At 42.9% G+C, this 22,302-nt stretch overlaps 2 protein-coding genes across 3 annotated transcripts in view; one reads left to right on the forward strand and one right to left on the reverse strand.

Moving 5' to 3' along the window:
- The first annotated feature begins 3,356 nt into the window (after window positions 1-3,356).
- The window catches only part of LOC139584375 (leucine-rich repeat-containing G-protein coupled receptor 5-like), a 31,057-nt gene continuing 12,111 nt past the window's right edge, over window positions 3,357-22,302 (forward strand). Inside the window, exons 1-6 of the mRNA XM_071416125.1 lie at window positions 3,357-3,697; window positions 15,876-15,947; window positions 16,580-16,651; window positions 16,738-16,809; window positions 18,730-18,945; window positions 19,171-19,242. Coding sequence (XP_071272226.1) covers window positions 3,477-3,697; window positions 15,876-15,947; window positions 16,580-16,651; window positions 16,738-16,809; window positions 18,730-18,945; window positions 19,171-19,242 — 725 coding nt within the window. The 5' untranslated portion in view covers window positions 3,357-3,476. The remainder of the gene's footprint in view (window positions 3,698-15,875; window positions 15,948-16,579; window positions 16,652-16,737; window positions 16,810-18,729; window positions 18,946-19,170; window positions 19,243-22,302) is intronic.
- On the reverse strand, window positions 9,509-12,772 carry LOC139584374 (uncharacterized). Of its 2 annotated transcripts, XM_071416123.1 has the most exons (10): window positions 12,472-12,772; window positions 12,208-12,384; window positions 12,056-12,117; window positions 11,887-11,973; window positions 11,758-11,799; window positions 11,516-11,689; window positions 11,401-11,436; window positions 10,748-11,302; window positions 10,355-10,466; window positions 9,509-10,260 (listed from the first exon to the last, which is right to left on the reverse strand). In XM_071416123.1, exons 1-7 carry the CDS (start codon window positions 12,572-12,574, stop codon window positions 11,401-11,403), a joined length of 681 nt encoding a protein of 226 aa, XP_071272224.1. In that variant the 5' UTR covers window positions 12,575-12,772; the 3' UTR covers window positions 9,509-10,260; window positions 10,355-10,466; window positions 10,748-11,302. The 2 variants fall into 2 exon arrangements, with proteins under 2 accessions (XP_071272224.1, XP_071272225.1); XM_071416124.1 differs by having other exon boundaries at window positions 12,208-12,772.

A 22,302-nucleotide genomic window follows, 5' to 3' on the forward strand; every position in this document is an offset into this window, starting at 1 on the left:
ACGAAGTACATGAGGATGGAGGGTCTGTATTGAGCTCTCTGTATCCTCCTGACTGGTGTTTGTTTTTTTAAAGAAGCTGAATATGCTTCTTTGCATCTCTGCAAAAATCTGGGTAAAAGATTGAAAGGAAAGTGAGTCTTATTCATGACATTTAGTAATTTCTAGGGGAAGTCGTGAAGAGGGCACGACAAAGCCTATTCCCATTACTGTGGAATATATTGCTTTCTTGTTCTGGACACTTCTCCCAGTCATGGTTAGGGTTGGAACTGCCTCTCTGGGTGTTCTGATGCTTCTAGTTTGGAGTTGTATGCTCATGATAACATAGCTACAGTATTTCACCTTTTCATGTGTATATTATTGCTTACTAGGTGTGTCCAATTTGGTAACCACTCCCTCTTCTAATTAGGGCTAATTGGAAAAGCCTTTCAAAAGAGGACATTGTATTCTCTTTTTTCTGTACTCCCTGACGAAGGCCATGCAGCCGAAACGCGTCGGTTTTTAAACAACTTTGTTTCTATTGAACATGCCATACTAATAAAGGCATTTTAATTAATTATATGAAGAGTGCCTTGGTCCTCCTTTCTTTTTGAAAGCCTATTCCCCCTCAGGAAACTAAAAAGATTTGGCATGGGTCCTGAGATCCTCAAAAGGCTCTACAGCTGCAACATCGAGAGCATCCTGACCGGTTGCATCACTGCCTGGTACGGCAATTGCTCGGCCTCCGACCGCAACACTTCAGAGGGTAGTGCGTACGGCCCAGTACATCACTGGGGCAAAGCTGCCTGCCATCCAGGACCTTTACACCAGGCGGTGCCAGAGGAAGGCCCGAAAAATTGTCAAAGACCCCAGCCACCCCAGTCATAGACTGTTCTCGCTACTATCGCATGGCAAGCAGTACCGGAGTGCCAAGTCTAGGACAAAAAGGCTTCTCAACAGTTTTTACCCCCAAGCCATAAGACTCCTGAACAGGTAACCAAATGGTTACCTGGACTACTTGCATTGTGTGCCCCCCCCCCCCCCCCCCCTGCCAACCCCTCTTTTTAAGCTACTGCTACTCTCTGTTCATCATATATGCATAGTCACTTTAACCACACCTACATGTACATACTACCTCAATAAGCCTGACTAACCGGTGTCTGTATATAGCCTTGCTACTCTTATTTTCAAATGTCTTTTTACTGTTGTTTTCTTTCTTTCTTCACACACACACACACACACACACACACACACACACACACACACACACACACACACACACACACACACACACACACACACACACACACACACACACACACACACACACACACACACACACACACACACACACACACACACCGTTTTGTTCGCACTATTGGTTAGAGCCTGTAAGTAAGCATTTCACTGTAAGGTCTACCTACACCTGTTGTATTCGGCGCACGTGACAAGTAAACTTTGATTTGATTTGAAGTCTAGCAACCTTTTTGTTTTTGTCTAAATAGTTAGACAAGCTACTCTAACTTGATTGATAGCCTGAAGTGGCTTGGTAGCTAGTTAAAATTTTGGGAAATGAGATGAGATAGTCATTCAAAAATAATTGAAAATACTATTATTGGACACAGAGTGAGTCCATGCACCTTATTATGTGACTTGTTAAGCACATTTTTAATCCTGAATTTATTTAGACGTGCCATAACAAAGGGGTTGAATATTTATTTAAACCCCTTTATTCATTTCAGCTTTTCATGTTTTATTATTTTCAAAAATATTCTAAAAACATAATTCCACTTTGACATTATGGGGTATTGTGTGTAGATCAGATACACAAAATCTCAATTTTATCCATTTAAATTTCTGGCTGTAATGCAACAAAATGTGTGAAAAGTCAAGGGGTGTTGTCACGTTCTGACCATAGTTCTTGTATGTTTTACTTGTTTTACATTTACGTCATTTAGCAGACGCTCTTATCCAGAGCGACTTACAGTAGAGTGCATACATTTTATTACATTTTTACATACTGAGACAAGGATATCCCTACCGGCCAAGAGCAGACGCTCTTATCCAGAGCGACTTACAGTAGAGTGCATACATTTTAACATACTGAGACAAGGATATCCCTACCGGCCAAACCCTCCCTACCGGCCAAACCCTCCCTAACCCGGACGACGCTATGCCAATTGTGCGTCGCCCCACGGATCTCCCGGTTGCGGCCGGCTGCGACAGAGCCTGGGCGCGAACCCAGCCCAGCCTGGGCGCGAACCCAGAGACTCTGGTGGCGCAGCTAGCACTGCGATGCAGTGCCCTAGACCACTGCGCCACCCGGGAGACGTTTTAGTGTTGGTCAGGACGTGAGCTGGGTGGGCATTCTATGTTGTGTGTCTAGTTTGTCTGTTTCTATGTTTGGCCTAATATGGTTCTCAATCAGAGGCAGGTGTTTTGTGTTGTCTCTGATTGGGAATCATATTTAGGTGGCTTGTTTTGTGTTGGGATTTTGTGGGTGGTTGTTTCCTGTCTTTGTGTTCGTTTCACCAGAGAGGACTGTTTCGGTTTGCCACATTTGTTATTTTGTTATTTGTAAGTGTTCACGTTATTCGTTCATTAAATCATGTTGAGCACGAACTACGCTGCGTCTTGGTCCGATCCCTCTTCAGACGAAGAGGAGGAAGGCTGCCGTTACAGGTGTGAATACTTTCTGAAGGCACTTTAATCGGATTATTAAAAAAACGTTAAGTATAATCAGTTACATTATCAGCTAAAATATTGTAATCCGATTACAGATACTTTTGAAAAACAAGATGATTACTTCTAGCCTACTTTAAATTCAGAAAGCATGTTTGCAAGAAAAAAAAATGCATTATGACACCTTTCAGTTTTTTTCAATGACATTCAATTCAGCACTGAATAAAGGCCACGTTTAGGTTTGTTCCACCGGAGCGAGTCTGACCTCAAATCAGACCATTATGATGACACACCAAATCAAATGTTATTGGTCATATACACATATTTACAGATGTTATTGTGGGTGTAGCAAAATGATTGTGTTCCTAGCTCCAACCAAATGAGTTTGATGGATTAGTAAATGTAACGGATTACATTTAGAAAGTAACCTTGGTGCTGAAGAGGAGGAAGAGTGCAATCTCAGACTCACCTCCAGGCAGCTCTGCTTCCATCAGGCTCTACAATTCTTTGAGAAAGAAGGCCTGCAATAAGAGTGAGGTATTTTAATACACCACAAGATGGTAGCAATCTACAGAAGTCTACAGTAGCCCACACTGACACATGGTATTAATACTGTATGGTAATAACAGTACAATGTGGGCTCCTCCTCCCTACTCTACCTTTTGCCCACATCTGTCTATTATTGAATGGGCTTCGTCATGATGCGCCGTGCCATGAATGTTGCTTTACTCTAGCCAGGCAAGCCATTGCAAAGAAACCAAGAGGGGACAAGTCCAAGACTAGTTAAACAACTGCAAAGTGTTCTCTGAAAAACATTTATGTGTATGGTTATTATGTGTTTTCTTGCAACTACTATGCTCACTTTTCTGCTTGGAGTGGCGGACTGCGCGGGAACAGAACAGACCGGGGTTCTTGACACCGACACGGACTGCCCGTCCCTTTGTAACTGTGAAGATGACGGCATGCTTCTGCGCGTGGACTGTGTGGACCTCGGTCTCGCGGAGTTGCCGTCAAAATTGAGCGTATTTACTTCCTACCTGTAAGTTTCAATTATATTCATAACTTGTTCGTGTGCTGGCAACTGTTGCGAGTGTAAAATGTACTGTATTATGGATGCTCTCCATACACGTTTGCACCTGTCTTTTCAGCAGGGGATAAAACACTAAATACCCACGCTAAAACAAGCAACCCTGCAGGTTCTCTCGGAAGTCTGTATAGTTCTACTGTGAGGACACTCTGACCCTATCCGTGCCAGCCTTGAGTAGGATTACTGGAATGGTTCTTGACAAGAGTTGAAAGACCAAAGGACTGACCTCTTTCTGAGCCAGGTCACAGACATGACATCCAAATATCAGAACATTCACTACATACTTTTGATTGTTGATGTTTGTGTGTGTGTGTGTGTGTCAGTGGCGATTTTAGCATGTCATTTTTGGTGGGGCAAACTCCCAGATTCTTTTACAGTATTTTCCCTGTACACCAAATCAGAACCATTGGATAAGTAAAGGGGGCATATAAGCAGACAATGAAAAGCAGGCTACTGGTTGCTTTGCACTGCTTGTAGTTTGCCACTGATTCCTTCCAAACAACTCATTGTTGAATTTGCGATTTCCAAATTGTTGTGTAATCTTTATGTCCAATGGACGATGAGCACCGATACATTTTATCTATAATTTCTCTTCATATGACAAGGATTAAAAAGGATTTGCCAGTATATTGTCGACTTGATTCATGATAATGACTGCTAGCTAAGACTTTGAAAGTAAGATGTTGACAGTCCAATCAAAACTACTGTACATATGACGTGATTTGATATCATTTTATCTGTGGCCAATGATTTTGAGCCTTATTGGAAGAGCACTTGTAATCTAACTCTATGGCAGGACCCAAAGGGCTGACATTTTGGATGTCTACCCTTACTAAGGACATAAACTTCACAAACTTCCCCATGAGTGACAGAACACTGAACCAATCACGGCGCAATGCTCCTATTTTTTGCTGGCTCGCCCCACCACCACAGAAGCACTGAGCTAGGTTGAAACACCTGCTGTCACGGCCGTCAAAAGAAGTGGACCAAAGCGCAAGCTTATAGAGTTAACAAAGTTAACTACCCACACTTAAAGGAGGGGAAAGGGCTACCTAAGTATGGTTCCCAATCAGAGACAACGATAGACAGCTGTCCCTGATTGAGAACCATACCCAGCCAGAACATAGAAATAAGGAAACATAGAAAACAAAACATAGAATGCCCACCCCAAATCACACCCTGACCAAACCAAATAGAGACATAAAAAGGCTCTCTAAGGTCAGGGCGTGACACCTGCATTTTGGGCCATGTGTAAAGCGTCTGTGTGTAGCTGGTGGGATGAGTCAGGCGCAGGACAGCAGATATGAGTAATGAAAGCAATTTTACTCAAATATATCACAATACACGTCATATAAATACAAGGCCACAAATACGGACCGCAATACAAAAACATTTACTCACAAACATGGGGGAACAGAGGGTTAAATAATGAACAAGTAATTGGGGGATTGAAACCAGGTGTGTAAGACAAAGACAAAACAAATGGAAAATGAAAAGTGGATCGGCGATGGCTAGAAGGCCAGTGACGTCGACCGCCGAACGCCGGCCGAACAAGGAGATGGACCGACTTCGGTGGAAGTCGTGACACCATGTGTGTATGCAGATTTATTAACTCAAAGATATATATATATTTTTTTAAATTGTTTGCAACCTGATATGTGACATATATTAATGCCAAAATAACATGCAAAACAGTCAAGCCCCCCCAAAAAAATATTTTTATATATAAACATAAGATTCAACAACTGAGACTTAAACTGAACAAGTTCCACAGACATGTGACTAACAGAAATTGAACAATGTGTCCCTGAATAAAGGGGGGGTCTAAATCAAAAGTAACAGTCAGTATCTGGTGTGGCCACCAGATGCACTAAGTACTGCAGTGCATCTCCTCCTCATGGACTAAACCAGATTTGCCAGTTCTTGCTGTGAGATGTTACCCCACTTTTCCACCAAGGCACCTGCAAGTTCCCGAACATTTCTGGGGGGAATGGCCCTAGACCTCACCCTCCGGATCACAATGGGATTGAGATCCGGGCTCTTCGCTGGCCATGGCAGAACACTGACATTCCTGTCTTGCAGGAAATCACGCACAGAACGAGCAGTATGGCTGGTGGCATTGTCATGCGGGAGGGTCATGTCAGGATGAGCCTGCAGGAAGGGTATCGCATGAGGGAGGAGGATGTCTTCCCTGTAACGCACAGCGTTGAGATTGCCTGCAATAACAACAAGCTCAGTCCGATGATGGTGTGACACACCGCCCCAGACCATGACGGACCCTTCACCTCCAAATCGATCCCGCTCCAGAGTATAGGCCTCGGTGTAACACTCATTCCTTCGACGATAAAAGTGAATCCAACCATCACCCCTGGTGAGACAAAACCGCAACTCGTCAGTGAAGAGCACTTTTTGCCAGTCCTGTCTGGTCCAGCGACGGTGGATTTGTGCCCATGATGTCTGGTGAGGACCTTTCCTACAACAGGCCACATCTGCAGTCCTCATGCTTCCTTGCAGCATGCCTAAGGCACGTTCACTCAGATGAGCAGGGATCCTGGGCATCTTTCTTTCGGTGTTTTTCAGAGTCAGTAGATAGGCCTCTTATGTGTCCTAAGTTTTCATAACTGTGACCTTAATTGCCTATAATCTGTAAGCTGTTAGTGTCTTAACGACCGTTCCACAGGTGCATGTTCATTAATTGTTTGGTGTTTGGTGTTTTGGTGTGTGTGTGTTTGTGTAAATACACACATGCTGATCTGCTTCATACATACTGTGCTTGTCCATAATAAAGGAATGAAAAAGGACAGCTCATTAACCCATTCCCTGCTGGAGACAGCCATGCAGGAACTGGGGGATTTTCATAGGAAATGCTATGGATTCCTGACATATGTACAACATAGCAGATGGTTAACTGAAAGTTGAAGGCAAAGGGGGTCTTTGTTAGGGACCAGAGGGAACTATGTAGAGAGAGAAGAGAGAGAAAGAAAGAGGGCGAGAGAAAAATAGAGAGAGGAAATAAAGAGAGGGGGAGAGAGAAAGAGAGAGAAAAGGGGAGAAGGAGAGCGAAAAGGGGAAAGACATCATCCGCCCCATGCTTCTCTGTCACCACTAAAAGCCTGCGAACAGAATGATTTTGTCAGTCATGTTGCCTGCTTCTCACATTTCACCCTCAGCAGCACTAATGCAATGTTCCTCCAGTGCACATCCAACCATTTTGATGTTCAATTTATACAAATGTTACGCCATCAAGTTTAAGATTGAAGAATTACGTTCTTTCAGTTTAGACCTGTATAGATTCTTGGTATATGATGTACATTTTTTACAGATACCTTGGCTTCTTAACATCGCACAGTACAACATCACATGTACGGCAGTGCCTAAGGCAGACAGGCTGTCACAGATAGAGATAATCTATCTAAATCGATCCATCCCCTCTGGTCCCAGACCATAAGTGTACTGGGGTACTGGCTCATTATGTTAGCTTTCTGTTTTTTGAATGTGCGCATGCATGATATTACATTTAAAGAACATTCTGGGTTTATGTGTTTTAGACTTGAGACTATTTGAAAAAGCTTGAAGAGAGATACATTGTAGTTCTAAAAGTTAGGTTCTAGACTTCTCTTTGGAAGATTTGAGAAGTCTAAAACATTACAACTGTCTAGGGAGGAAGGGGTTAACAGGGACACGGTGGCACTGTACTAGCATGCTTTGCATCATGACACCCTTGCTAATGTCAGAGGGTCTTACTTGTGAAATGTTAAGGACTCCACACAGAATCAACGCCTCATCAACATCGTCCATCCTTTATCTAGAAAAGGGGGACAAATCCCTCCTTAAATCTTAACAGACACAGTCAGCCCTCATCCCCATGTCCAATTCTTTAGAGATAGTATAGGCCTGCAACTTCCAAAGACCACTGGTGTTGCAGTGTTTTATTACAACACATTATAATACAAGGAATTGAACAGAGAACTTTCTTTCTGCTGACATTCCTCTGCAGTATCTACTATTTTCCTAAGTGGTCCCAATTTCTAGAGCTCGTTCCTTAAATACGCCATGGAAATATCACATTTTATGACCAGTTCTTACCAGATATTGATATTGAAATGATTCCATGAAATACATGAAAGAGGACACTGTGCAAATTGTCTTTAGAGGTCATGGTCAACGATCTCCTCTGGGTTTTCAAGGTCCCAAGGCTGCAAGGCCTGACAGCCAAAGGGACCCAAAACAAAGTCCTCTGCCTAGGGCTGGCTCCGATTAAAAAAAATCTTGGTCGACCAAAAGTCGTCTGTTCTTTTTACCGGTCGATTGGCCGAAATGTTTAAACATTAATTTTTCCATATATAGACACACCCTATGTGTTTTAATAAAATCAACTATATGCATTGAGCTTGTCTGATGCTTAAAGCTTAGGATTTGATGAAATAAGACAAATGCCTCAAGAGGGCGCCAGAGATCTAGAAAACCAGAAGAAAAAAAACGGAACTTGACCCAACTACTCTCCTACCAACCCTGCTGGCTTTCGCAGATTCTGCTATTACTCTTCTGAAGTTGCCAGTAATAGGCTACATGAGGAGTCGGCAACCTTTCTCATGTGTTATTACAATTTATCTTACAATTTCCACCGATCTGCATGCCAGTTATGGTTTTCATATGAACATTTTCGTGAAAGTTTCATTTAATTTATTATAACATCTTCATATCTCAAAATCATTGTCATCTGGTTACTCAAAATTCTATCCAAATCTAAATAAAAATAATATAAACCTAAAAAGTATCTTATGTTGCCAACTATGTAAAAATAGCATACAGAAAGCCAACAAATAAAAACATTGCAGGCTGCAAGTAGAAAGTATCCTGATAAAAATAAATATACTATAAATGTCACGACTTCCGCCGAAGTCGGCTCCTCTCCTTGTTCGGGCGGCGTTCGGCGTTCGACGTCACCGGCTTTCTAGCCATCGCCGCTCCATTTTTCATTTATCCATTTGTTTTGTCTTGTTCCCTGCACACCAGGGGCCTGTTGCACAAAACTAGGATAAGGGATTAAGCCAGGATATCTTGGTGATCCTGGCTCAATTGATCCGTAATCCGGTTGCACTAAAGATGGATAGGGGGCAGGAGGATATGTTATGGTATAAATTACCATGGAGATTTATTCTGTGGAGCTAGCCTGCTCCAGACCAGGCTAAATTCCAGGATCTATTTAATCTCATCCCTAATGTCAGTCAGCAGTCACCACAAATGGAAACCAATAGTTATTTCACTGCTCACTATACATTGTTATCACATATAACTAGACCCACTGTTATTATTTAAACATTTGTGATCATTAATTTCAATGATTTTGGATAAAAAATGATTTTTAGATGATGTTGCTATCATTAGATAATTTACAGTTTCCCATAGACTATAAGGCTATATATAAAATGATAGAATATTAGGGCCACAGAGGGGAAAAAAACACAAGTCATAATATTGTAACCAGTTGTTTTAAAGGAGGACAGTTGTTAAAATGACAGATGTGGGGCATTTCGTGAAATTGTACTTCAGTATGGTTTCATAAACAAAGACATGCTGATGTGCCAGAATATTAAGTATCACATTGTCATAAGTATCAAAACTGTAAAAACAATATGTAGCTTTTCTGCAGAAAGAACCAGCCTCATAAATTTATGACTTTATCCTTTTTCTTCAGTGTGGCCCTAGTACTCTGTCATATAAACAAATACACATTCCATATGAATATAAAAACACAATGTGTAACATTATGTTCCTTTATTGAATAAGGACAAAACAAAGCAGGTAAACCATCAGCTCCTTTCGAAACTGAAGTCACAGTGACTCTACAAGATGGAAAGCACAGAATCCAAGCATATTATACAAAATGATACATACACATTCAAAGGTCTGTATATAACACACCCTGCATGTCTGCACACTAAAATAAATGCAGGACAAATCCATACACATCAACTGAACAGACAAATGAATGGATGCAGTAGCCTCCCTGCAGCCTTGTATTACACACAGTATACCGCACAAACATCATAAGAGGCCAAATTCGTCAAAAAACGAACCCAAAAAACCCCAAATTCCTCTGCCACCGCAGGACATATTTAACCAAAATTGAAAGCACACATACTAACTAAAATAATTCAACACATATTGGTCCCTCAGCAGCCGACCACTGTCGTCATCAGGGAAGATTGCCGGATTGTCCCAGTCCATGGCTGGTGGCACTCTGGGGGCCCTCTCCTTCCTCAGGCAGGCCACATTGTGGAGGACAGCACAAGCCACAGTAATATCACATGCCCTAACAGGGCTGACCCTTAATTTGTGAAGGCAGTGAAAGCGTGCCTTCAGGAGGCCAAAGGTCATTTCAACTCTGGCCCTGGTCCTGGCATGGGCATGGTTGTAGGCCTGCTGTGCTTCCTGGGGGTCTGTGAAAGGTGTCAGGAGAAAAGGCTGGCAGCCATACCCCCTGTCTCCCAGCAACACACCAGAGAATTCACCTGTCAACACAAAATCTCATCATTACTACCTCATAAACACAGTGATATTCTTGACACAGCCATGATGGTTATAAATAGGGGTTGTGTGGCTTACCTTGTGATAGGCACTGATAGATTTCAGAGGCCCGAAAGATTCTGGAGTCATGGACTGAGCCAGGCCATTTTGCCACAACATTGCTGATCACACAGTCAGCATTGCAGACCATCTGAAATCATAAGATGAGGAATATTACACCAATCAATGCACATCACTGGCAATGCAGAGTGTTCGTCAATGGACAATATCAAAAAGTTATGTTCACCTGAACATTAATGCTGTGAAAGGATTTCCTATTCACAAAATCGGCCTCATGGGCACCTGAGGGGGCTTTTATCCTTATGTGTGTGCAGTCCACTGCACCAATGACATTGGGGAAACCTGTCACACAAAGTAATGAGTATCCTACTATGTGTTAACAGTTGTCCTGTAATTTGTAGATCCTCTTACCTGCAATCCTATAGAACTCCTCTTTGATGTCACAGAGTCTTCTGTGGCCAGGGAAGGAGATGAAGACATCTGCTAATGCTTTGATAGCCAGACACACACTCCTTATTGTGCGGCAAATTGTGGCCTTGTTCAGCTGTTCTGCATCCCCCACTGAGTACAGGAAGGCTCCACTAGCAAAAAAGCGCAAGGCCACACAAACCATTTGCTCCACACTCAGTGCATGGCTCCGTGCAGTGCGGTGCTTAATCCTGGGACCCAGTAGTCTGCATAGATACCTGATGCCATCTGCAGAAAACCTGTATCTTTCATATAGATGGTCATCAGGGAAGGCCAGTGGGTCCAACCGGTCCCTGAAGACCCTTTCTCGCCTGAAGGCTCTCCTCAGCACAAGTGCTTCTTCATCCACCACATCTCGCACGAATGGGCATGCCATTGTCAGAGCAGAAAGGAACACACAATTTTGGGCCTTCATATAGGCTAGTGGCCACACCTGGTGCTGGGGGGGTGGGCAAAAGAGGGCGATGCCTTATAACGATGACTTGGTTGTACTGATTGCTGGGAAAATAAAAAAAACCTTAGAAAGATGCCACCGTCCTGTGTGCTCACAATAAGAGCTCATATGTCATGGCTCACTTGACTTTACGAGAATATACCTAATTTTTATTTTGAGCTGTGTCATCTTCTTGGAGCTGGGGGAGGAAAGAAAAATAATGAATAATACATTTGTGTTACAGTTAGCATACAGTGTACATTGAAGGCATATCTCACCTCCCTCTCAAGTTTTTTTATTTCAAGGTCCAGTTTCCTAATTGTCCTCTTTTTTATTTCGGACTCCAGTGCAAGATTTTCCATCTTTTTCTTCTTGTACTGAATGTCTATGTCTGCCAGTTCTATTTGGCGCCGGAGGTGGTTGCCATACAACTTTCTGATAGCTTGTGAGCTCTGTGAACACAATACAATTAGCGCAGCTGGAATTTGGCAGGATGTGGTGTCCTTTTATTAATACGCACTATGTTGCCAGGCTGGTTTTCCCACTGTATAGCATCTGGGTCCTGTAAAAGAAATTAGATTTTTTGATTTTGATGAGGACTCCTCACCATTGTAGAGTAAATAGTACTTTCACAGTCTTAACATGATACCTCATGCCTTCTGGAATCCAGAGAGATGGTCTCCTCCTCATCATCGTCTCCATCATGTGCTGTTGCTGCTGCACTGGGGCCTTCACCCTATCACATTTAATCGGATTCATATTGAAGCTAGTAGACAAGACATGCCAGGCCTACAGTATGCCTTTGATGGAGTACTCACTGGATCAGCATCGTCTGGTGCTTGTGCTGGTGGCTCTAACAGGAACACAGTGCTGCCAGACACTGCAAGGCAATAGGTAAACCAAAGTCAGACAGTCCAAATTGATTCAATATGAATGTGGTTGTATCCCATGTAGAGATGGAAGGACATACCTTGAATGAAGCGGGTGGCATCTTGGGAGGAACCTATGCTCGTCTCTTTCCCCCCAGGGATCCCCTCTAAGACGGGCCTGCCTTTATTTAGCTCCAAGGCCATGTCCTCTGCTGGGGTAAGGTCAGCCTTTGGTGACCCACCACCCGTGCCTTGTCTGTGGGTATTCTTTTTCACTGCTAAAACAGTACAGACAATGTGTGAGCAGGCACCTTCTGGGTACAATATATGCTTGTGCTTTGTTAAATATTAGTCAGGGACCATACCATTCTGCAGAATGTTCTTGTATTTGATTTTGACCTGCTGCCATGTCCGTTTTGGCCCGTTCATGTTTAATCTACACACACACACACACACACACACACACATTTAATGGAGTCACACTGCAAAAAATTACTTGGTATTTTTGTCTTGTTTTCAGTAAAAATATCAAAAAATGTATCATAGCTTTATACAGTGTGATGGAGTTACTTTACACAATTTCACTCATATCTGCAGTGCATTTCAATTAAAAATTTAACCGTTTCATAATTACAGTACAACTGCATTTTTGGAGATGTGAATTAAATATTTGAATTGTAATTGTGATGTTCCGGAGTTCCAAATTAAGCAGCAGCAGCTGAAAAGATGAGCTCCTACAAATATTGAAATTTAAATGTTTTTTTAGAGTAAAGTACATCGAAAAAAAATCAAAAGAAAACTGCAAACTGAATAGGAGACCAAACAAGCAGCAAACAAAGAAGAAAGGCTTTTGAAAAAGTGGTGAATCGCATCTCTGCATGTCTGGCAGACATATCAGTGTGGATGACGGATCACCACCTCAAGCTGAACCTCGGCAAGACGGAGCTGCTCTTCCTCCCGGGGAAGGACTGCCCGTTCCATGATCTCGCCATCACGGTTGACAACTCCATTGTGTCCTCCTCCCAGAGTGCTAAGAACCTTGGCGTGATCCTGGACAACACCCTGTCGTTCTCAACTAACATCAAGGCGGTGACCCGTTCCTGTAGGTTCATGCTCTACAACATTCGCAGAGTACGACCCTGCCTCACGCAGGAAGCGGCGCAGGTCCTAATCCAGGCACTTGTCATCTCCCGTCTGGATTACTGCAACTCGCTGTTGGCTGGGCTCCCTGCCTGTGCCATTAAACCCCTACAACTCATCCAGAACGCCGCAGCCCGTCTGGTGTTCAACTTTCCCAAGTTCTCTCACGTCACCCCGCTCCTCCGCTCTCTCCACTGGCTTCCAGTTGAAGCTCGCATCCGCTACAAGACCATGGTGCTTGCCTACGGAGCTGTGAGGGGAACGGCACCCCCGTACCTTCAGGCTCTGATCAGGCCCTACACCCAAACAAGGGCACTGCGTTCATCCACCTCTGGCCTGCTCGCCTCCCTACCTCTGAGGAAGTACAGTTCCCGCTCAGCCCAGTCAAAACTGTTCGCTGCTCTGGCACCCCAATGGTGGAACAAACTCCCTCACGACGCCAGGTCAGCGGAGTCAATCACCACCTTCCGGAGACACCTGAAACCCCACCTCTTTAAGGAATACCTAGGATAGGATAAAGTAATCCTTCTAACCCCCCCCCCCCCTTAAAAGAGTTAGATGCACTATTGTAAAGTGGTTGTTCCACTGGATATCATAAGGTGAATGCACCAATTTGTAAGTCGCTCTGGATAAGAGCGTCTGCTAAATGACTTAAATGTAAATGTAAATGATGTTTCAGCGGAGCGGTGAGTGTGTAATTGTGCACTACTTACGCATTCAGGCGGTCTGCAATACTTTGCCACGCTTTTTCTCTTTGCTTTATCACTGTGGCGGTGTTGCATTTCTTCTTAATTATATCTTTTACCTCCTCGTATGCCTCCATGAGGATTTGTGCTTCCGACGGGGAAAAGTACGCGGCTCTAGTTGCCATGGTAAATCAGTTAATCTGTGATCTGTGGCGGGGTCTATTTGAGTGAGCCGTGAGCGCGCACCTATCCAGGATTGGTTTCACCTGGCTTAATGAATCCGTGTCTGCTCATCCTGGCTTGGTCTTTGTGCAACCAATTAAGCCTGGACGCACATGTTTTGGCTTCATTGAGCTCAGCTGAGTCATTTATCCCGGATGTCTTAATTCTACTTTTGTGCAACAGGCCCCTGGTTTTCATTCCTTAATCACACTACATGTATTTATTCCTCTGTTTCCGCGCATGTCTTTGTGTAGAATTGTTTTGTGTTGCGTGTCATGTTTGACGTGCCAGACTGGTGTTCGTATATTCCGTGTTTTGTCAGGAGGTATGTTTATTTGTTTGAACATAATTATTGTTACTGAGCGTTTTGCACTTTTGCCAATTGGCTGGAGGTTTTGACGCAGTGGCGTCCGTCTGTTTGTTTCTCCTGCCTCAATAAAGTGTGCGCCTGTTCACAACTCTCTGCTCTCCTGCGCCTGACTTCGCTTCCAGTACGCACACACCTGACAATAAAGTAAATCACAGTTGCAGACAGGCCATTTGTAGTCTAACTTGAAATATTGTATCAACTATTAACTTGGGTCCAGCCTGAAGCTTGCGCTAGCAAACTTTAAACATGCTATAAAATATTCTGGGCCCTCAGAGTTTCCCGGGCCAGTGAATAAAACATTACATTGAGAAGCTCCACATGTCATTAGTGGTGGAGCGTTAAGCCAATCAGAAATACTATCAGATCCCCAAATGGGCACATTTATATGCCTACATTTGCGCGCAGGCCAGGTAGGCTATAGGCCTAGTTCTATGTGTGCGCATCCTTAATCAAAATTAACAGGAGCCTCCAAACAAAAGACAATGACTAAATTGACAAAATTCGTAAATGGAAAGAATTGGACCAAATCTTGTTTTTCACAAGTGTTTTTCACATAGATTGTGCACTCTGAAAACAATGTCTTCACTCCAACAATGAGAACAGGAAGACTGGAATAATAATATTTGATGCATTAAAATAAATTACTGTAACCAAAGTAACAAACATTGGAGATGACAAATTATAGGAATTAACGGTAGATGTACTACTGGTGATATATGTAATGGGGAATTGATATACACTAACAATCAAATGCAAACAATTCACACAATTAAGTTATGAAACAATGAATGTGCACAAATTGGCGGGAGAGAGCACATTCTGGAGAAAGAAGTACATTGTGCATCTGGGCGCATGGTCAATCTGGCGTCTGCATTGGCTATTGTTTTGTCTGCTCCTTCTTCTGCGCTATAGGTCGCTGGGCTCCTGCGCCCCAGCCGGCTCGACAGGTTCGCCGTCAGGGAGGGGGTACTGTCACGTATGCGCTCTCTCCGGCCTCTAGGTCACCAGGCTGCTGATTATTACGCACACTGTATTAATATTATTACGCACACTGTATCCGAATGCACTGTATCAAATATATATATATATATATATTTTTAAATTACACATTTCAAAAGTGGTGTTGAATTTCAGATCAAGAATCCTTCATCAATAAGGGTTTTGAGAATGATGTATATGGTGGGGTATCCTAATGTTTTCTGTATGTCTCCCCCCTTCAGTCTTACCATATCAGTCAGGAAGTATGATGGCTTTTACTATGTGTGAAATGGACAGCTGGAGAGCCCAGTTGTGGCGCTAACACACCCATGTCATGCTAACAAACTGCTACTGTTTTGTGTTCCTCCATCAGTGATTTGAGTATGAACAACCTCACCCTGCTGCCCAACAGAGCCCTCTCCAACCTACACTTCCTCCAAGAGCTGTGAGTACTAGTCTAGGACAGATGGCACCCCTCTTTAGTAGGAGTTTGAGAGTATAAGCTCTGTCCTTCCTGGAGATTAGATTTCTCTGTTGGAAAATTTCTCTGGTCTGATGCTGACTGCTGAAGAGTATTACACGGGTACCCAAATTGTCTGTAATAAATCCCCAAGTAAAAAACCCAGAGTTAGTGTCTGCTCACTGCTGAAAACCCCCTCTCTAGTCTACATGTAGTATGAACCAGACAGTAAATATGGGGTGAGAGACAAACACAAAACAGAAGGATCAATGTGGCTCGATAGATGTGCTAACAGAATGGGCCGGGAGCCAGAAGCAGTAATGATGTTAATATTAGACTCCATTCTCTTTACTTGCCCATGTATGAAACAGCTTTTTGTCGGAGCTGTTGAAAGGGAGTCAGGAAATTGAAATTCAGCAACAACAGGTTCAGGTTACAGTTTATGGTGCCTGGTTGGCTTATTAATGAAATAAACTGGTGCCGGGTGAATCAGTGGAAGTTCAGTTGTTAAAAAAGAATAATCTGTAATGCAGTACAGTGTGTATGAGTGTGTGTGCACGTGTATTTCCCACACCCATATCATCATTTGTATCTTTCGTCTGCTTCTCACCCTGCAGACGACTAGCAGGAAACGACCTAACAGACATCCCTGAAGGGGCTTTCTCTGCCCTCTTCAATCTCAAAGTACTGTAAGTCATACATTACTAGCTCATACATGATCAATTTCTAAAAACCTGCATCTTTGTGAATTAATACCTTCTGTCTTTCTGAACAGAATGCTACAGAACAATCACCTAAAGCAGGTTCCCAGCAAGGCTCTTGAGAACCTGAAGAACCTACAGTCTCTGTGAGTATATCTGAACAACTGAACACATGCACTATTCATAAGCTACAAGATGACACTAGCTAATTCAAGACCCAGTTAGTTTTCTCTGTATGATGTCCACCTGAATATAGCCCCTTTGCAGCGCAGTTCGAGAAGGAGCTGAGCAGGGAATAGAGGAAGGAGAGGAGGAGAGAAATGCCTCCATATTGAGTCTTGACCATAGACATTGGATAGACATCGCATCATTGTCTGTGAGAGCACGGGCAGCGCCATTGAGGCCATCTCCATTTTTAAGTAGTCCATTTTCTTCTACTACTTCTATGAGTTTGCAAACAAACTGAAAAGGTGCACACTGCCACGTAGAGTATGTTGTTTGAACAGGTATAAAGCCATTTTTTACCACCTGCCATTATGGAATGTTTCCTCATGAGTTTAATTCATTGGCTGATCCCTCCTGGTGACCTGGATGGAATTATGTGATCGTTCCTTAACCCATAGGATGTCCCACCCAGTTGACGACTTAAAATTGTCCTCAATGGCGCTGCCTATGCTAAAACTGTCCTTTAACTCTATAGTCTTGGTACATCTGTCAACAGTCTTAGCCTTCGCCAATAGCTTATTGTGTGTCATTCCATCTGAAAAAAGAGACTCCTTGTATTTAGGAATTCTGACAGTCACTGATGATAGACAGACCTTATTTGACGCTAAGCTGAATTTTCAGGTTCATTTCATATGTTTTGTTTATGCTCTCACTGTTGGGAAGTATTATTCTCCAGAGGCAGGAAACACAATGCAACATTCAAGAAAAACATTTGTGGTTAAGGTGACTCAAAGAGCCACACATGTAATTGTCCATGTCATTTGTAAACATGGCACAATGTTGGTAATGTGGGAATGTTTTTCTCTCATTTCTCTCATTTCTCTCGTCGGTGTGTATGTGCCACACACATACACACCGACCTTCTGTTACACTTAATATTGAAAGTTCAGTAGCTTTAATATGTTATAATCGAAATCATATAGAACCACGAAAAGTGTAATGGATTATAGCCACACACACATTTTAGCAGATGCTCTTATCCAGAGCGACTAGGGTTAAGTGCCTCGATCAAGGGCACATTGACAGATTTTTCACCTAGTTGGCTCGGGGATTCGAACCACCGACCTTTCGGTCACTGGCCTAATGCTCTTAACCGCTAGGCTACCTGCCGCCCCACACACACACGAAACTCACTCCGTCATTATCCTCTTACAAAATGAACGGTTGTTACACTGAGCCCTGAGGCATCCCTAAACATGTTTACCTGATCCTCTGTCCTCCACATCTCAATCAGGCTCGTGTTTGAACGCTCTGGCCGGAGTAAACAGCTATCCATGTTGTTTAGACATACCAATCTGAAGTTCACACGTTAGACAGACAGACAAAGGACGACCACAAGTAAGCTGTCTGCTTGTGGTGGTGCCAGGACCCTTTGTCAGACAGCTAAGTCCCTACAGCGAATGTCAACACCAGAAATTACTACCATGCACCCAAAGAATGCACAGACCTCCCTGATCGAGGATGTCTCTCTGGAATAAAAAGCAGCTTGGAGATGCTGTTTAATATGAGAAATGAATTAAAGCACAAGGTCTACATTTATTTTGTGTTTTCCAAACAACTTTATTTTCTACCTTTCAATATAAATGTTTTACATTCATTTACTGGACATGCATGCTCCATGTAAAAGCATGTATTTATAGAAGAAGTAGATGGTGCATGAATTTGTTTGTGAAGTTAATCTAAATGAACAGATAAATGTTAATGAATAAACATGTCCGCTCCAAAGAAATAACTTGAGAATTCTTTCAAATGCACTTTGAATGTAATTGATTACTGTATTTTCAAGGAAAATCTGACTGAATGGGACACTGTCGGCGTCACTCTCCCTCTCTCTCTGTCAGGCGGTTGGATGCCAACCAAATTGCCAGTGTTCCTGAGAGCTCCTTTAGGGGCCTGGCGTCCTTACGCCACCTGTGGCTGGATGATAATACCCTAACGGAGGTGCCTGTCCATGCCCTGGCCATCTTGCCAACCCTGCAGGCAGTGACCCTGGCCCTCAACAGCATCACCCACATCCCAGACCACGCGTTCGCCAATCTCACCAGTCTGGTGGTCCTGTGAGTAGCATGGTTGGATTGACCAACGGTTGGTTGTTATATCATTTGTTTTTGTTGTTTAAGGGCCAGCCTTGCTCTCTCCGTCTTTCAATGTTCTTTGTTTTCTACCTTTTCTCTCTTTTGCTCCTATGCATACCTACTTCCTTTCTACCAATGTGTAGAACCCTGCAGGACGTTATTGGGTCTTCGCACTTTTTTGATATCTTTCCATGCATCTCTTCCTAGGCACCTCCATAACAACCAGATCCAGTCATTGGGTGATAGGTGTTTTGATGGGCTTCTCAGCCTGGAGACTCTGTGAGTTCACCTCTACCTCAAATGTACCTTCATCACCTTATGACTTGATTGACACAATTTCTTACGGTATAGAAATGACCAGGTATTTACTGAGACATTAGATTATAAAAAGCTAATGAACTAATAACCTACTAATTAATTATTTGATTCAAGATGACACGCATCACTACGCATCATCATATGTTTTTGCAAGTCTGGGTGCCAGTCTCTCTTTGCTTCAGTCAACGTTTTGTTGTTGAACGCATAGACACTCAGGTACCCAGGCTAGACACTGAGGTACCCAGGCTAGACACTCAGGTACCCAGGCTAGACACTGAGGTACCCAGGCTAGACACTCAGGTACCCAGGCTAGACACTCAGGTACCCAGGCTAGACACTGAGGTACCCAGGCTAGACACTCAGGTACCCAGGCTAGACACTCAGGTACACAGGCTAGACACTCAGGTACCCAGGCTAGACACTCAGGTACCCAGGCTAGACACTGAGGTACCCAGGCTAGACACTGAGGTACCCAGGCTAGACACTCAGGTACCCAGGCTAGACACTGAGGTACCCAGGCTAGACACTGAGGTACCCAGGCTAGACACTGAGGTACCCAGGCTAGACACTGAGGAACCCAGGCTAGACACTCATGTACCCAGGCTAGACACTCAGGTACCCAGGCTATGGATTTGCATGCCAGATCAGAACTCTGAATTTGCTTTTTTTACAAGACGGCCACCACTGCAGTTCAAACGATCACTCAACGATTTGGTGCACGTCAGTGTGTGGCCGCATGATGCAGCACTCTACCAATTACCCTGAATCTAGCAGCACATGTTTCCTCAGTGTTAGCAGGGTAATAGCCAAACAACATCCAGGCTACCAGTACTGTACACTAACAACCCCCATTATACTACTGACCAAAGAAAACAGAGAGTCATGTTGGAAGATACAGCAGTAGTTCACAAGTTACCACTATCAAAAAGACAAACATTTAAAACATGATATGTATTTGCACTATATTTACAGTACTGACTACTGTATTTACAATGCGGGGGGGGGGGGGGGGGGCTGCTTTAAATGCATCAGGCTGAGATCTGAAATATTGCTAGATTGGCCCATTATTGCAGCCTTATAACACAGAACCACTTGCGGTCTGTGCACACATGAGATGAGCCCTGTATGAGTCAACTGAAGTAAATACTGTACCACCGACTCTATAATGACTGTAATGTACAGTACATGAGAGCCAGACTGCTATTCTGTTGCAATATTTTGTTTGTAGTTATTTTTGTCTCCCCCAGTGCCTTCAGAAAGTATTCATACCCCTTGACTTTATCCACATTTTGTTGTGTTACAGCATGCATTTAAAATGGTTTACATTTAAATTTTGACAAATTAATTAAAAATAAAAAGCTAAAATGTCTTGCGTCAATAAGTATTCAACCCCTTTGTTATGACAAGCCTAAATAAGTTCAGGAGTAAAAATGTGCTTAAAAGGTCACATAATAAGTTGCATGGACTCTGTTTGCAATAATAGTGTTTAACATGATTTTTGAATGACTACCTCATCTCTGTTCCCCACACATACAATTATCTGTAAGGTCCCTCCGTCGAGCAGTGAATTCCAAACACAGATTCGTTGAGGGATTTCACCATGAGGCAAGGGTGACTTTAAAACAGTTACAGAGTTTAATGGCTGTGATAGGAGAAAACTGAGGATCAACAACATTACAGTTACTCCACAATACTAACCTAAATGACAGAGTGAAAAGAAGGAAGCCTGTACAGAATAACAAAATATTCCAAAACATGCATCCTGTTTGCAACAAGGCACTAAAGTAATACTGCAAAAAATGTGGCAAAGCAACTTTTTGAGCTGAATACAAAGTGTTATGTTTGGGGCAAATCCAACACAACACATTACTGAGTACCACTCTCCATATTTTCAAGCATAGTGGTAGTGGCATCATGTTAAGGGAATGCTTGTAATCGTTAAGGACTGGGGAGTTTTTCAGGATAAAAAGAAACGGAATGGAGCTAAGCATAAAGGCACCAACCTTTTCTGAGTTAAGATCACTTTCATAGTCAGAAAGCAAGCCAATTTTTTTTAACATGACTAAAATGTAACATTAACCTAATATAAACAGTTTTGTAGGAATGTGGTTTGTGCAGTAAACCTAATACTTTATCAGAGAATATTGGCTATATGGCTGGCCTGACAATATTTTTCTTCTCAGACCATTATTATATTTCAAAACTGGAGCTTTGATAACAAATCAGTTGGTGTAGCACTTGCGAGGCAGAGCTGAGCATACATTGAAATAATTGGCTTTTATATTTTACTGAACTGATAGTACCTGCATCTAATGGTCATGGTGCTTCTAAGACAACTGGGAACTCTGAACGAGATCAAGTCATGACGTCAGTGATGTTCAGGTAGAGAAAGTAAGCGCTCTAGAAAGATGCCCGAGTTTCCGACTTGACTGAGATGGATGACCCTTCAAAATGATTTTTCAGAGTTTCCAGTTGTCATCAACGCACAGAAGTCGGAGATTTACGAGCCCACAGTTGTTTTGAACATGGCATTAGTCGCAGCGGAAGTAGGGAGAGAGCAGCGGAGTGTCCTCCCATCACCGTCCCTGCTCTCTCCTTCCTTTCCTCTAGTGAGACTGACCAGAGAGAGGGGTTCATGTTGTTCTCCTATGACCAGAGAAAGTTAAATATTCCTAGATATTAAAATTGACACGACGAGCTGCTAATAATAATACAATTAACTGATACACTTGGCTACTTATTCATTGCACCCGCAGCGCGAGTGGAACTAGGCTGAAGCGCGTTTTATGTTTTGTAATAAATAGTGTTGAATAAAAATAGTGTTGGCAGTGCTGAATAAATACTTAGACATCAACTGACTCATAAAAACAGAAGCACTTTGCTGTATTCTTTGACAGTCTCTCTGGTCGGTAATGGTTTTTAAAGTTATCAAATCTCAAGTAGACCAGTATCAAACTTTGTTGTGGCCGGGGTCGTGGACGCTGTAGACATGGTGATTTGAGCTATCCAATTGGCCAGTGC

The sequence above is a fragment of the Salvelinus alpinus genome, chromosome 9 (assembly GCF_045679555.1).
Source record: "Salvelinus alpinus chromosome 9, SLU_Salpinus.1, whole genome shotgun sequence".
Classification (NCBI taxonomy): domain Eukaryota; kingdom Metazoa; phylum Chordata; class Actinopteri; order Salmoniformes; family Salmonidae; genus Salvelinus; species Salvelinus alpinus.

Coding starts and splice junctions, on each gene's coding strand:
- LOC139584374 (XM_071416123.1), bottom strand. CDS start 12,574: ATGTGTGTGTGTGTGTGTGTGTGTGTGTGTAGATTAAACATGAACGGG. Junction 11,974..12,055: donor CACCAGACGATGCTGATCCA/GTGAGTACTCCA, acceptor TAAATGTGATAG/GGTGAAGGCCCCAGTGCAGC. Junction 11,437..11,515: donor TAAAAAAACTTGAGAGGGAG/GTGAGATATGCC, acceptor TTCCTCCCCCAG/CTCCAAGAAGATGACACAGC.